At 40.5% G+C, this 17,229-nt stretch overlaps 1 protein-coding gene across 1 annotated transcript in view; it reads right to left on the bottom strand.

Moving 5' to 3' along the window:
• Positions 1-3,066: 3,066 nt before the first annotated feature.
• The window catches only part of LOC145400802 (uncharacterized), a 44,547-nt gene continuing 30,384 nt past the window's right edge, over positions 3,067-17,229 (bottom strand). Inside the window, exons 4-5 of the mRNA XM_080273238.1 lie at positions 4,452-4,531; positions 3,067-3,230 (exon numbers count right to left, since the gene is read on the bottom strand). Coding sequence (XP_080129364.1) covers positions 3,067-3,230; positions 4,452-4,531 — 244 coding nt within the window. The remainder of the gene's footprint in view (positions 3,231-4,451; positions 4,532-17,229) is intronic.

The following is a 17,229-nucleotide window of genomic DNA, read 5'->3' as shown; positions in this document are numbered from 1 at the left end:
TTATTATTTTTTTAAGAATAGACTTGAAAACTTTTGAGACACAGGTTATTAAAGCAATTGGGCAATGGTTAGAGGGTTTGTAATGGCCACCCTTCCTGCAAGAAGGAAAGGTACAAGTTGACAGACAAAGGCAAAAGAGTTTACCCAGGCAGGATGAAATTATTTTTAGCAGAGTGTAGAGCAGACTTAGCACGATTCCTGGCAAAAACATAAAAGAGATGAGATTCAGGAGTGGGTTGGCTCCGGTAACTTTTTTAGGCCTTCTCCTTGTTGTGGACAGCAGTAAAACACGAGTGATCAAACCAAGTTTTCTTTTTTCTTTTTTCGTTTCTATTTTTTTTTTTTTTCATTAGTCAAAGGATACGAGAAGGGAATGTATGCGGTAGTGTCCGAGAGAATAACCTCTCTAATGTGAGAGACACACTCAGATGGTTCCGGGCCATGGAAGCAATAATCATTCAAGGGAAAGGAAAGACGTACTGCCTGAGGGCCTCCCAATCAGCAGCTCCTAAGTGCCACAGCCGCTGTTTCTTTGAAGGGTCCACAGGCCTTACTGGTATGGTGGGACAGGTTAAAATGATAAGGTTGTGATCGGAGATCAACAGAGAGGGAAGATTAACAGTGTAAGCAAAAGGATTAGTTGTATGGAAGAGGTCAAGTATGATGGAACTCTGTTCAAGGTGGTCAGGGATACGGGTAGGGTGGAGTACCAGCTGCTCTAGGTCATTAAGGATAGAAAAGATGTAGCCTTGTTCACCAGGTGAATCAGTGAAAGGACAGGAGAGCCAAAGGTGGTGGTGAACACTGAAATCTCCTAGAATGGAGATTTCAGAGAAAGGAGAAACGGATAGGATGTGTTCCATCGTAGAAGTAAGAGAGTCGAAGAACTTTTTATAGTTAGTTGAATCAGGGGATAAGTAAACAGCACAGATATATTTACTCAGAGAATGACAGGAAAGCTGAAGCCAGAGAGTAGAAAATTCACAAGGTTTAGGTTCAGGAACATGGGAGCAAGATACGTCGTTGCGTACATATACAAAACAGCCACCTCTGGCTTTGAAATGAGTATAGAGACAGTAGGAGGATACCGAAAAGGGTTTGCTATCAATCGTGTGAGACATCTGAGTCTCTATTTGGAAGAGAAGGTGAGGTTTGGAGGAGGAGAAGTGGTGCTCAACAAAGATAAAGTTAGAGGAACGGCCGTGAATGTTTTAGAAATAAAGAAGTGAGTCAGACCGTGGTTCCAGGCATCTCGTTGGGTCATCTTCGGGAGAGGGGCGGATTGCTGGGGCATTTATTGCCCCTCTCCCTGGGGACTCCGAGGCTTGATCAGAAGACTCCACTTTGCTGTATTTTGACTAGGAAGTCTAGTATCTAACATGCATGTAGTTTGGTGTTCACAGTAAGAGGAACTTGTATTCGAGAGCATGCTAGCCTGCTCTCTGGGTTACGTGTAGCTGCCATTTGTTCTTTTTTAATGAATTTCGTTGAAACAGTAAGACACATTATCCTACCCAGTGAATTACCTGTATTGATTAGACTACTATCAATCCATAGTAGGAGTTCGATAGTGGCGTGGGTGGTGGGGAATCGACAGTTACCATTAAAGTGATGCATACGCTTAAGATATTCCTAGAAAATTTATTATCTGAAATGCATGCTGTGTTGTTGTTGTGCTACCCAAGTCTATCTGAACGACCAGACCCAGCAACCACAGGCAAGCAACCGCCCCTGCAGGGCCGTCCCCTGCGGTGAGCCGATGTTCCCATGTGATTGACAGGATCTCGTCACAGCGAGGAATGGCCCGGGAATTAATGTGGAAGTTTCGTTTCTGTGTTTTTGTATTGATTTATGTGTTACTGATTTGCTAAAGGAAGCATAAAACAAAGCTGCAGAACTCTATGTTAGATCATCAGACACATAATGACAAAATAAAGTCCATATCATGTTTGGTGTAAAATACCATATATAAAACACAGTCAGTAAGGCCTATAATGTAGCCTAATATCCTTGTTAAGAATATAGCCAACCATCCAAGTACTGAGAAGTTACAGACAACTTAATGGCGCTGGAGAGGAGCCTGCACGTGGTGGCTCTGTAACCCTAGGTGGAGCAGCTGCGACGTTCACCCATGGGCCAAACCTACTCATACTTCACTGCACCTCACCGTGGGAAGGACCCTGGCAAGGCGTGTCTGCTACATAGAGGTGCCGGTTTCTTGCACCGTGTGCGTATTGTAGAACGGCTCCATAGAAGCAGTTTCTTACCTGTGGTTGACGGATCTGCTCGATCAGACACACTGGGGTTAAGCAATAGCAACAGGTCATAATGTGGTCAACAGATATGCAAAACACAAATAAGCATCACATGTTTATTGTCACCATTAACAGTAAATGTGTATGATGGCCAGATTTCTGTTTTAGTCATACCATCTGTTTTACAACTACCGAATATCATCACACAAGACATCGTGATTACTATGCGTTCTGGACCCCATTAGTAAGATAAAACTGAACTATAACGGTAGACAATATGTTGACTTTATATCCAAGGAACTGACTGTCTTTCGTACTACGAGATATATGGTATTATGTTGCTTGTAGAATGGTGGGTCTGGCACCAGGTCTGACAACTAGTAAATGATATACTGTTGCAGGTATGACAACTCTCAAAGGCCAGGTGGTAAGTGTAGAGGGTGGTGGGCTTCATCCGTGAAGAGTTGGTGCAGTGGGTGGCGGGCCTCAACAGTGACGGGTTAATGTACTGGGTGGCGGGCCTCAACCGTGATGGGTTCGTTAAGTGCAGTGGGTGGTGGGTATGAGCCATGAAGAGTTAGTGTAGTGGATGCTGGGTCTCAGTCGTGAAGGATCTCTTTCTTTTTCTTTCTTTCTTTTCTTTTTTTTTTTTTTTTTTTTTTTTTTGCGTAGTGGGAGGCGGGTCTCAGCCGGGAGAGGTCTGGTTAATGCAGTGGATGGTGGTGGTGGTCAGCCATGAAAGGACTGGTTAATGCAGTGGGTTGTGGTGGTCAGCCATGAAGGGACTGGTTAATGCAGTGGGTGTTGATGGTTAGCCATGAAGGGACTGGTTAATGCAGCGGGTGGTGGTGGTCAGCCATAAATCGTCAGCGACAGAAGACCGTGACAGCCTGATAGGTGGGTCCCCTCCGCCTGAACTGCCGGAGTTCTCCATCACAGTCTCATCCTTACCCCCACTCCCACCGCCCACACTACCTGTTTACCCACCAACCAGTCCAGGGGCCACACCATTATCACCTCCGCCAAGGAGGTTATGTTTTCACTCCTGTCCGTTTGTTTTGGTTGGTTGGATGGTTTATGAGCAAGATCACCCAAAAACTACAGGACGGATTTCCACGTAAGTTAGTAGAAGAATGGGCCTTGGCCCAGAATAGACTCCTTTATATATTGGTGCAGATCAGGATTAAGGTGAGGATCCAGGAATATTTTTCACTTTCTTTAACATTTCAAGATAGGGCGTTTCTCGACATTTTCGTAAATTTTTCAGTGAATATTGGATGGATCTTGACGAAAAAAGTCAGGGATATTTAGGATGTTGGTATCGGCGAATGTGTACAGTTTGGCGCGGATCCATATAAAATTCCTGATCTAGAGGATTTAAATATGCTTTTGTAGGGGTGTACTCTTTTTCCAGCTGCCGTACACTAACAAATGAGGCTACACCTGGTTCCTGGCGGAGGAATGTGCTTTACTGAGTGCCATTCTAGTTGTCACTGTTTCCGTTGTTTGTTCCAGGGTTGTTTCCGTTGTTTGTTCCAGGGTTGTTTCCATTATTTGTTCCAGAGTTGTTTCAATTGCTTGTTCCAGAGTAAGTTTAATTGTTCGTTTCAGTGGTTGTTCCATCGGTTGTTTAAGTAGTGGTTGTTCCATTGGTTGTTTCAGTAGTGGTTGCATTGGTTGTTTCAGTGGTTGTTCAATCGGTTGTTTCAGTAGTGGTTGTTCCATCGGTTGTTTCAGTAGTGGTTGTTCCATCGGTTGTTTCAGTAATGGTTGTTCCATCGGTTGTTTCAGTGGTGGTTGTTCCATCGGTTGTTTCAGTAGTGGTTGTTCCATCGGTTGTTTCAGTAGTGGTTGTTCCATCGGTTGTTTCAGTAGTGGTTGTTCCATTGGTTGTTTCAGTAGTGGTTGTTCCATCGGTTGTTTCAGTAGTGGTTGTTCCATTGGTTGTTTCAGTGATGGTTTCATTGGTTGTTTCAGTGATGGTTCCATTGGTTGTTTCAGTAGTGGTTGCAATGGTTGTTTCAGTAGTGGTTCCATTGGTTGTTTCAGTGGTGGTTCCATTGGTCGTTATAATTATGATCCACCACCAGAATGGCCATTCCCAGTCTCTCCAGCAACCCCACCGTCCCCAGCCTCTCCTGCAACCCCACCGTCCCCAGCCTCTGCCCCTGTCTCCGTCTCTGCCTCTTCCTCTACCTCTGCCTCCGTCTGGCCGTTGCCTTTTCTTCCTGCTCTTGGCTGGGCCGTCGTTTATCCCTGTGGTTGAGTTCTCACACCTGAAGTATAAGAAAATTATGCCATTGACTGTCAGTGTAGACATCTTTTTGTATCTATACCTGTTTGTTGCCTGACACAGCATTGTATGAGGTAGACCTTCATGCATCCCTTTGCTTGGGCTCTCTAAGCTGTACTATTGGAGAAAATTGTTTTTTTGGTCCATGTATTTGTCTGTCTGTGTATTTACTTATCTGTGTGTAGCAAGACGTAGCGAGTATTGAGGAGTGGCCTGCCGATAATCCCTCTACTTGGGTTCTCATACCTGGCGTGTTTGGAAAAAATGGTATTCTGATTGTGTGTGTGCATATATATATATATATATATATATATATATATATATATATATATATATATATCAATCTATCTATCTATCTATATCTATCTATCTATCTATCTATATCTATATATATATCTATCTATATATCTATCTATATATATGGAGCCTCTGTGGTACACTGGTAGAGTGTACATCTCGCACGCTGGTGGACGGGGGTTCGCCTCCCGCCAGAGTTGTAAAAACTTTGGGAAGCATTCACAGAGCCACCGACCTCTTTGGCGGACATTAAGGGTGCTGTGGTTAAACCAGTGTTGCATACTATAGGCGCAGTGCAGGACTCTGAGGTTGTTGTTATCGTGCCCTAGCAACCTACCATTCAAAAGTGCGTCTGATTTCGTGTGTAATATTAGACTCATGTGATTCTTGTATAATATGTTCGTGTATAATAATATTCGTGTATAATATATTCGTGCATAATAATATGATTCGTGTATAATATGATACGAAATCGGAAGCACATATTGAATGATAGGTTGCCATGATACGATAATGACAACCTCAGAGTCGTGCGCCACGACTATAGAATGCTTGCACCCAGTCGGCTTAAGGGAGGCTGATTACACTTGGTTCACAGACTACACACAAGTCCGAAGCCACTCGATCAATACAATTACACTCACAAGCACTTGTCACCCTATATACAGTCTCTACCAGACAGCCTAAGCCATTGGGTAGAGATACATTGGGTGTATCGTCCCTGCTTTGATAGGGATAGACCGGTCCTATATAAATACTGTATATATATATATATATATATATATATATATATATATATATATATGGAGCCTCTGTGGTACAGTGGTAAAGTGTGCGTTTCGTACACTGAAGAACGAGGGTTCGCACCCCGCCAGGGTAATAAACTTTGGGAGCGTTCTTCTGGCCATGTACTACTTTGCCAGACACAAGGGGTGCTGTGGCTGAATCAGTGTCGCATACTATAAAGTATGCTTGCACCCAGTCGGGTTGCACGGGCCAATTACACTTAGTTCACAGGCTACACACACATCCAAAGCCACTCCAGCACTACAATTACACTTACAAGCACTTCTCACCCTACATACAATCTCTACCAGACAGCCTAAGCCACTTGGTAGAGATACATTGGCTGTATCGTTCCCACTTCGGTCGGGATAGGCCGGTCCTGCTGTGGACACTCAAACGGCTGATGAGATTATATACAGTATATATATATATATATATATATATATATATATATTTATATACAGTATATATCTATCTATATATATATATATATATCTATATATATACATATATCTATAGAGCCCGACGCCCTAATCCCGCAGAGGGTGGCCACAGACAAAACGCCTCCAAGTCGCTGTCACCCGCCATTTGACTACCCTTCCCCCAACTCACCCCCCCCTCCCTCATATACCTCTCAACTCCATCCCTCCACCTCATCCTCGGTCTACCTCTCCCTCTCCCTCCCTCCACCTCACCTACATACACCCTCTTAGTCAGTCTTTCATTCTCCATTCTCTTCACATGTCCAAACCACCTCAGTGTATTTCTCCTAATCTTCTCAACCACATCCACGTCCACCCCGCAGCGTTCCTTCACTTCTTCATTCGTCAACGTGTCCCTCCACGTCACTCCACATGCTCCTCTCAAGTAACTCATTTCCACTGCTCTCACTCTTGACTTGTTCCCCTCTTGCAAGGTCCATGCCTCACTTCCATACGTCAGGGTAGGGATCACAATACTATCATAAAGTGACTTCTTAACTTCCATACTCACCTCCATATTTCTCATCACTGCTTTCAGTGTACCAACGACCTTCCTTCACTGCTGTACCCTTTCACGCACTTCATCCCCCAAAGTTCCATCCTTACTCATTACACTACCCAAGTACTTGAATGCACTCACATTCTCCATATCCTCACCATTCAACCTCACTGCACACTGTGTTACTTCATTCCTCTCAAACACCATAACTTTACTTTTGTTTACATTAATTTTCAGATTCCTCCTCCTACACACTGTCCCAAATTCATTCACCAAACCTTGCAACTCCCATTCATCTTCACTCAACAGTACTGTATCATCAGCAAACAGCAGATATATATATATATATATATATATATATATATATATATATATATATATATATATATATATATACCACAGTACCACTCCATATATATATATATATATATATATATATATATATATATATATATATATATATATATATATATATATATATATATATCTACCACAGTACCACAGATGCTCCATATATATATATATATATATATATATATATATATATATATATATATAGAGAGAGAGAGAGAGAGAGAGAGAGAGAGAGAGAGAGAGAGAGAGAGAGAGAGAGAGATACATGTGTGTGTGTATGTCAATATTTTTTAAATGCAAGAAAGAAGAAATCAAAGGCCAGGAGCTCGCAAACTTTTCCCTCCAAGAAAAAGCAAAAACAATACAACAGAGAGCCAAATTCAAGATCAGTTTAATATGAGATGCGTCCACACATTGCATTTGAAGGAAGATCATAGGAAGCAGGATGTGCAGACAGGAGGAGACAGTTCCAGAGTTGACCTGTTGCATATACATTAAGGACTGGGAGTAAGAGTTAACTCTTTCATCAGAGAGCTGGACAGAAAAGAGATGAGATTTTGTTGCTAGATGGGTGCTACGCAACCTTCATAGTGGTGGAGAGATACAAACAGATAGTTCAGAGGAGCAGTGACCATTGAATTAGAGATAAAAAGGAGATAAAAATGCAACAGCACAGCGAAGAGGCGAAGGTTGAAGGGAACCAATAGAGGAGGAGAGTTAATGAGACAAAAAGCCTTTGACTCCACCTTGTTAAGAAATGCTGTATGAGTTGAGCCTCCCCTCTCTTGAGAGTTGTATTCTACGCAGGGACGAATAAAACCCGTGTATAAAGTCAACAACCGTGCAAAGGTAAAGAAGGTATGCAGTCGGCTTAGCAAACCTAATCTCTTGGAAGCAGACTTTACAAGAGATGTAATATGACCATTCCAAGATAAGTCCCGAGAGAATGAAACCCCAGGCATGTTTAAAGATGATGCAGGACTGAGCTGGATATTACCAAAACTTCGCTGGTACTCATGTGGAAGATTTTGTCGGGTTGATAGGTATAAGAACTGAGTTTTTGAAGCATTTAAAACAACAAGACTACTTTTACCCAAGTCAGTGATACGAGCCAAGTCAGACATTAGGTGTGTCATAGCCTCGTCTCTTGTTTGTTGAAGCGAATGGAAAGGTGAAGAGTGGAATCATCAGTGTATGAGTAGATAGGATTAAATGCACAGTACACCTTAGAAGGTCAATGACGAAGAAAAGGAAGAGAGCTGGTGATAGAACAGAGCCCTAAGGAACACCACTGTTGATGGCTCTAAGAGAAGAACGGTGGCCGTCTACACCAGCAGCTATAGAACGTCCAGAAAGGAAGCTAGAGATGAAGGCACAGTCAGAAGGATAGAAACTGTAAGAGGGCAGTTTGGAAATTAAAGATTTATGCCAGACTCGATCGAAAACTTTTGAGATGTCAAGTGGAATGGTAAAGCTTTCATCAAAGTCTTGAAAGGAGAATGACCAGGAGTCTAAAAGGTAGGTGAGAAGATCGCCAGTGAAGCAACCCTGATGGAACCCATTCTGACGATCAGAAAGGTTATGATAGGAAAGATGCTTTAAAATTTTTCTGTTAAGAAGAGACTTGAAAACTTTTGAGACACAGGACTTGGGCGATAGTAAGAGAGCTGGGAATGGTCACCCTTCTTTAGGACTGGCCGAATGAGAGCAAACTTCCAGCAAGAAGGAAAGAAACAAGTTCAAAGACAAGGGCGAATGAGTTTACCTAAGCAGGGTGTAAGCACAGAAGCACAGTTCTTGAGGACAACAGGAGGGACCCCATCGGGCCCATATGCCTTGTTAGTATTGAGGCCACTGATGGCAGAAAATACAACAGTTGAATTTTAATGTCAGCCATGAGGAAGTCAGAAGGGGGAAATGTTGGAGGAACAGCACTTGAACCGTCTAAAGTGGAACTGGAGGAGAAAGTCCGACTGAAAAGATCTACTTTATCAGTAGAAGAAACAGCTGCAGAGCCATCAGAGTGGAAGAGAGGAGGGAAGGGTGATGTGTAAAGATCTTAGAAAGGTTTTTGGCATGATGACAGAAGGAGCGGGAAGAATTCGAGTTGGAGAGTTGAGACCATTTATTACGGATGAAATTATTTTTAGCAGAGTGAAGAACAGACTTAGCACGATTCCAAGCAAAAACATAAAAGAAATGAGATTCAGGAGTGGGTTGGCTCCGGTATTTGAAGGCCTTCTCCTTGTTGTGGACAGTGATCAAACCAAGTTTTTTTTTTTTTTTTTTTTTTTGCATTAGTTAAAGGATATGAGAAAGGAATATATGCGTCAGTGTCCGAGAGAATAACCTCTGTAATGTGAGAGGCACACTCAGATAGTTCCGGGCCATGGAAGCAATAATCATTCAAGGGAAAGCAAAGAAGTACTGCCTGAGGGCCTCCCAATCAGCAGCTTCTAAGTGCCACAGCCGCTGTTTCTTTGAAGGGTCCACAGGCCTTACTGGAACGGTGGGACAGGTTAAGGTGATAAGGTTGTGATCAGAGATCAAAAGAGAGGGAAGATTAACAGCGTAATCAAAAGGATTAGTTGTAAGGAAGAGGTCAAGTATGTTGGAACTCTCTCCAAAGCAGTCAGGGATACGGATAGAGTGCAGTGCAAGCTGCTGTAGGTCATTAAGGATAGAAAAGATGTAGCCTTGTTCACCAGGTGGATCTGTGAAAGGACAGGAGAGCCAAAGGTGGTGGTGAACATTGAAATCTCTTAGAATGAAGATTTCAGAGAAAGGAGAAACGGATAGGAAGTGTTCCATCGTAGAAGTAAGAGTCGAAGAACTTTTTATAGTTAGTTGAATCAGGGGATAAGTAAACAGCACACATATATTTAGTCAGAGAATGACAGGAAAGCTGAAGCCAGAGTGTAGAGAATTCACAAGATTTAGGTTCAGGAACATGAGAGCAAGATATGTCGTTGCGTACATATAAAAAATAACCACCTCTGGCTTTGAAATGAGTATGGAGATAGTAGGAGGATACGGAAAAGGGTTTGCTATCAGTCGTGTGAGACATCTGAGTCTCTGTTTGGAAGAGAAGGTGAGGTTTAGAGGAATAGTGGTGCTCAACAAAGATAAAGTTAGAGGAAAGGCCGTGAATGTTGCAGAAATAAAGACGTGAGTCAGACAATGGTTCCAGGCATCTCGTTGAGTCGTCCTAGGGAGAGGGGCTGATGGTGGGGGCATTTATTGTCCCCCTCCCTGGGGACTCCGAGGCTTGATCATAAGACTCCTTTTTGCCGAATTTTGACTAGGAAGTGTAGTATCTAACATGCACGTAGTTTGGTGCTGACATTAAGAGGAACTTGTATTCGAGAGCATGCTAGCTTGCTCTCTGTGTTACTGAAACACTTGAAAAAGTTCAGCCAAAGGGGATGGTCAGGAGCTAGTCTGAAGGGCAGATGAAACGGGAGTTCTCACTCTCCCAGTCATCAGCTTACCATCTACCTTAGGAGTACCGCCCTGCTCGTATGGTGCTACAGTCTACTTCCTCCCTCGATCTGTCTATCTGTCTATTCATCTATCTATAAATCAATATACATTTACCTATAAATCTATAATTATCTGTCTACAAATCTATATTTTTGTATCTATAAATCTATATAAATTTATCTATAAACATATATATATCTATAAATGTATATACTGTACATTTATCTAAACTCTCTCTCTCTCTCTCTCTCTCTCTCTCTTGCCAGACGCCATAATCCCGTAAGGGGTGGCCATTTTACTTTGAGTTATCTGTTTTACAGGGTGGGGCACTAACCCTCCAACAACCCACTTGTTGACATGTAGGGATCACGTATGGTTTGGTTATATGGTTACCAGTACCACCCAGCGTTGTAAATGGTTTCTTGGGTTACAGGAAACAATTTGGCTTGTCACTCAATGTAAAGCCACCTGTAAAGGAAAGAAAAGCAATAAGAAGTAACAGGAACGATGGGAGAAATAGGACGAGAGGAGGGCAGGCATAGAAAAAGAATGATAAAGGCTTAGGAAGGAGTAGGCAGCACTACATCAAGTGAGTGGATGTTGGTCGCCACGACCTACCACTCCATTATATATATATATATATATATATATATATATATATATATATATATATATATATATATATATATATATATATATATATATATACCAGGTAAGAGATACTGTAATATTATGCAGGCGATCTTGGACATGGGAACTTCCAGAGAAGGTATCAAACGGATGTGGTAAATACTCTCCCATACATAATCAATTAGGAATTTTCGGCCCTCCTCAGGCCATCATCAGGTACTGAAGTTGTCTATATTGTTAACAGTGACATGATAAGCCTACAAAGAAGGACATTATTGAATTTATGAAACCAAGTAAAGAAAAACAGTCCCACCCCCAATATAAAAGTTCAAAGAGAAATGCCAAGAACAAATCATAGTAGACCGAAGTAACTTACTCAGATCCAGAACTAAAACAAAACCAAATCAACCTATATGTTCGAACACTTAACTCAGAGATCTCAGACAGAAGGAAACAAACCAAAACAACCTATATGTTCGAACACTTAACTCAGACACCTCAGACAGAAGCAAACAAACCAAAACAACCTATATGTTCGAACACTTAACTCAGACACCTCAGACAGAAGCAAACAAACCAAAACAACTCATATGTTCGAACAAAAAATCCATTGTGTATTATCAGCCACGTTAATTTCAGGTCTATACTTTTCTATTATTAATTTTTCTCCTAGTATTGCATCACATGAATTGCTGAATTTAGTTACCACCTGAAAAGCATTATAAGAGAAAGAGTGGTCGTGAGTTGATGAATGGTCTCTGGTAGCTGAAAGTGTTGTCTGCTGCAAATATTGTCCTGTTCTGTAGCTCTTTCTCATATGTTCAGATATTCTTATTTTAATGAACGATTCATACATCCAATATACCCAACAACATCTGAACATAGAGGACTAGGTACGCTCTCTTTGTGACTGAAAAAATTCCATATCTTAAAGTCATTAGTAAGTATAATCCTAAAATTTACAGATGGGAAACTGTTTTTTCATTCTTTTTGTATTAAATTGCGAAATTCATAGCTAGTTTTTTTTACCACATAATGGCATCTTAACATAATTAACCAGTTTTCTACCTCAAAGCATACAGATTTATTTCTTAATTTGGTATAAAGACTTCAAATATTTATAAGATATGTGTATCTAATAATTATTGTTCAGAAAATATTCTTATTATAAGAAATCATTCATGCAAAGTTATATAATTAAAATGAACATTGTATGATCTATTCTATAAGGCTCTAAATGAATTAATTTTGTATATCAACAAAAGTTATACCAATTTAAGCCTTGACCTGTTAAACTTGGTTTTCTATGTACACCTCTGTTCCTAGTCCTTTATTATTTTTAGCCATTTTTTATCTGAAAATTATATACTTCCTTTATTTTCTAATTAACATGTGAATGTGGATGAAAAAATGGAAACATTCTGTGGCGACATCTCCCAGATTGTGGGAGAAGAAAAGACCAAGTATATTATGCTCATGGGAGACTTCAATACAAAAGTTGGCCAACTGAAAAATGGAGAAGCATGTATGGGAAAATATGGAGTGGGAGAAAGAAATGACAAAGGTGATATGGTGGTAAATTTTGCTGAAATGGATAACATGAGGATAATGAACACATTTTTTTCACAAGAGAACGGGGAAAAAATGGGCTTAGAGAAGTCTAAATGAAAAATAAAGAATGAAATGAACTTCATTATAGAAGATTAGCATAACATGACCATAAATATCACAGTGATAACGAAGTCAAAATAGGAAGTGACCATAGAATAGTGGGTTGCACAGCTTGATTCTATTTCAGAAGTGAAAGAAAGAAGCTGATTTAAAATAAAAGATATGCCAGATAAAAGAATGCAAAAACAAGGCAGCCTTTTAGTTAGAAATAACGAACAAACTTCATGCCCTGAGTTTTGCTGAGTGTGACAATGATATGATGAATGAAAGACTAACAATTGCTAAGAGAGTCGGTGGAGATAGAAGGGAAAGCTAATACTGTACAACCAAAGTCGACAAGAATTAAAAAAATGATCTTTGAGCTAATGAAAATGAGAAATGAAATGAAAACAAAAACAAAGATGAAGTACAAAGACTGGAATTAAATAAGTTTATTAATAAAGAGACGGAGAGATGAAAACAAGGATGAGAAACATGTATCAGATAAAAGAAGCCATCAAAAAAGAAAAAAGTCTGAAACAGGTCTGAAGTAAAATAGCACTAGGAAAGCAACAAATTACATCACTGAACGGCAAGAACGGTGATGTCATTAAATGCAGAGCTAGTATGGTGAAGAGATTTGAAGAATTTTACAAAGAACTTTATGCATCAAAGACAATAGTACCAATAGCTAACTTTTCAGCTGACACAAGTGAAATACCAGAGGTAACGCCAGACGATGTAAACATTTCTCTTAAAAGTACGAAAAGAGGGAAGGCCACAGGAAAAAATGGGATGGTAAAAGAGTTACTGTCTTATGCAGGAGCTCAAGGACAAAACAGGCTCGCCCTCGTGTTTACTCAGTGAATAAAGAACAAAATTCCCAAAACATGGTGTAATGCAATGGTTATTTTGCTCTGGAAGAAAGGCGACACAGAAGATCTTAATAGCTGTTGACTCATTAGCCTATAACCAGATATTTACAAACTCTCCACTAAAGTCGTTACGAATAAAATAGCAAGAAAATTGGAGGAAAATCAACCTCGTGAACAGGCAGGATTCCGAGGCGGGTAGTGGACTACTGATCTGCACACAACGAATCAGCTAATGGAAAAAAAAAAAATACAGAATAATCCAGTGTGTTTAGGTTATGTTGATTACGAAATGGCTTTCGACTCAGTGGAACACATAACAACTATAAACTTATTGCGGGAACGAAGAGTAAATGGGAATGTTGTAAAACTGCTCGAAAACATCTATAAAGAAGGGGCTGCTACAGGTAATTACTTAAAGACTCAGAAAAAATGAAGATTGAGAATGGCGTGCATCAGGGAGAGACAAATTCACCACAGATATTTACAGCATGCCTAGACAGTACTTTCAGAAAGCTAGAGTTGGAGAACAGAGGAGTAAACATAGATGGGGAAAACCTAAACTAAACAAAGGAGAAAACATTGATGGAGAAAACCTGAACCATATAAGATTGCAGATGACGTTGTTCTAATATTAGAAATAGCAGAGACATTGCAAGAAATGTTAAATGAACTAAAAAGCGAAATTCTCAAAGTAGGACTAAAGATGAATCGAAGTAAAACAATGTTTAATCCAAATACATCAAAGAGAGGCATCAGAATAAGCTAAGAAATTCTTGAAGAAGTCGAGGAGTACAATTAGGCTACTTGGGGCCAAGCTTGGAGTAATTATAATTTAATTGAAATGTAATTAATTACACATTTTTCTGGTAATTGTAACTGTAATTGTAGTTAATGAATTTTATTTATCAGTAATTGTAATTGAGCTTTAAATTCATAAAGTAATTGTATCTGTAATTGTAGTTGACTGTTTAGATGCATAATAATTGAAATTACATCATATAGATGTTACTTTGATATAATGAAAACAGAGAGAGAGAGAGAGAGAGAGAGAGAGAGAGAGAGAGAGAGAGAGAGAGAGAGAGAGAGAGAAATTACATGATACATATATTATTTTGATATACTGAGGGGAGAGAGAGAGAGAGAGAGAGAGAGAGAGAGAGAGAGAGAGAGAGAGAGAGAGAGAGAGAGAGAGTATTCCATAAACATGAGACGTGACACGTCCGTCGTGCAGCACTGTACCTGTATATCTGAGCTCTGTATACTCTGTAGGAGACTACTGTACTGTATGTACTGACTACTGTGACTATGTCTACGTATGTGGTGGGACAGGTTTGTAAATGTAAACATTTTTAGGGTACTAGTAATTTTAATTGCAAGTTATAGGAGGTACTTACTTTTAACTCGTAAAATGTGCATCATTTTTAAATTCAAATGATTGTTTTTTATTTGCACTAGAAGATGTGACTGCATCAATTTAATTTCACATGAGATAGAATTTAAGAAATTTATAGATAGATAGATAGATAGATAGATAGACAGGTAGATAGATAGATAGATAGATATAGATAGATATAGATATCGATACAGATAGATGTATCATCATCATCATCATCATCATCATCATCATTTGGACCTCCATTCACTCATCATTCAATCTCCCGGAATCCTGGCTCTATCGGATACGCCAGAAACATTCACCACATTGCGAAGCTTCACACAAACGTATCCGATTGAGTCAGTCCGGACGCTGCCACGTTAAAAAAGGGTGCCAAAATCCCTGATCATGCACTTCTCACAACTTTCATCCAGCCAGCTCGATCTCTTGTCAGTGCCCTAGCCTCACCGACTTCCAAACCTCTCTTCCTTACACACTCATCCACCATATCTCTCCATCTTCTACTTGGCCTACCTAGCCTCCTCCCTTCTTCAAATTCGCTCAGATTCATCTTTTTCACCACTCTATTGTTATCCATTCTCTCCACATGACCATACCATCTCAGTACACTCTCCTCGATTCTGGTGTCCACCGACTTCCTCACTCCACATCTTTCACGAATCACATTGTTTCGTATCCTATCCACCCTCTGTACTCCACATACATTCCTCAGCAGTCCCATCTCCACTGCTTTTACTCTTGACTCTTCATTTTCATGCCACACCATAGTCTCACATCCATATGTTAAAGTTGGCACTAACACTCCTTTATGTAACCCTCGTGCAGCTGCAACACTCAAGCCACTTTTTCTCATCAAGGCCTTCATTGCACCAGCTACCTTTCTTCCTTATGTCACTCTACTTTCAACTTCTTTTGCACACTTTCCTATCTTTTCTATCACTGTACCCAGGTACTTGAACTCTCACCAATTCCAGTCTCTCTCCATTCACTGCAACATCGCACTGTGAGTCACCTTCTCTCTCAATATATATATATATATATATATATATATATATATATATATATATATATATATATATATATATATATATATATAACTTTTACAAATCGTCACCCATTCCCCCACTATAATCTTCAGATGTTAACGTTTTAAATGACCTGCATGGTAAAATGAACATCCTTGCCAATACAGTTGCCAACAATTCTACTTTAGAAGAAGTCACCCATAACGTTCCAGTACCACAACTTGACTCCCCCCAAAATGCTCCACTTCCGATACAGACTAGATATGTAAAATCCATCCTAGACAATTTACCAACCAACAAAGCTCCGGGTCCAGATGGAATTCCTCCAATTGTTTTGAAAAAGTGTCAACCATACTTTGACTAAGGAACGGACATAGGACATTCTGAGCGTGGGGACATGGAATGTGAGAGGAGTGAATGATGAAGTGAAAGAGAGAGAGAGATTGTGCAGGTGCTTGAGAATGCAAGAATGGATAGATGTGGATTGACTGAAACTGAACGGAAAGGTGAAAGGGTGAGAGAATGGGAATACGGTTTAGGAATACCTGTATGTGCAGGAGTTAATGAGAATGACAGGGCAAGAGAGGGAGTATGTCTGGTGATAAGCAAGAAGTGGAAGGAGAATATATGAGAGTATGGAACAGTGGGTGCAAGGATTGTATGGGTGAGGATGAAAGTAGGTATACATGCGTGGGCGATTGTGTGTGCGTATGCGCCGACAGAGGACCGAGTGGCAAGAGTGAAAGATGAGTTTTGGGCGAGTGTTGAAATATGTATGGACAAGTTTGAGACGAGTGAGAGTGTTTTTGATTGGAGACGTGAATGGCAAAGTCGGGAATGTACGAGTGGATGGAGTGGTTGGTCAGTGGGGTGTGCCAGCTGAAGTAGATGGGAATGGTAGTGCATTGTTGGACATCTGTGCTGGTAAGGGGTTGGCAATAGCCAACACTTACTTTTGGCATAAGATGATCCACAGGTATATATGGAGAGTTATGAGGAGCATGGATGGAGAGCTTGTTGAACGAAAGGCAATGATAGACTATGTGTGTGTGGATGAGCGAATGAGAAGACAAGTGGTGGATGCAAGAGTGTGGAGAGGGTGAGGGAATGGAATCTCGGACCATCATTTAGTGATGGCCAAGGTAAGGCTGCAAAGAAAATGGTTGAAGAGACTAAGGGAAAGACAGGAGGAAACAGCTCCTGT

The sequence above is a fragment of the Coenobita brevimanus genome, chromosome 53, assembly GCF_032717465.1.
Source record: "Coenobita brevimanus isolate Jiangsu-jjx chromosome 53, ASM3271746v2, whole genome shotgun sequence".
Lineage (NCBI taxonomy): Eukaryota > Metazoa > Arthropoda > Malacostraca > Decapoda > Coenobitidae > Coenobita > Coenobita brevimanus.
Note: the sequence above shows the minus strand (reverse complement) of the source record. Positions and strands in the feature narration are given on the sequence as shown.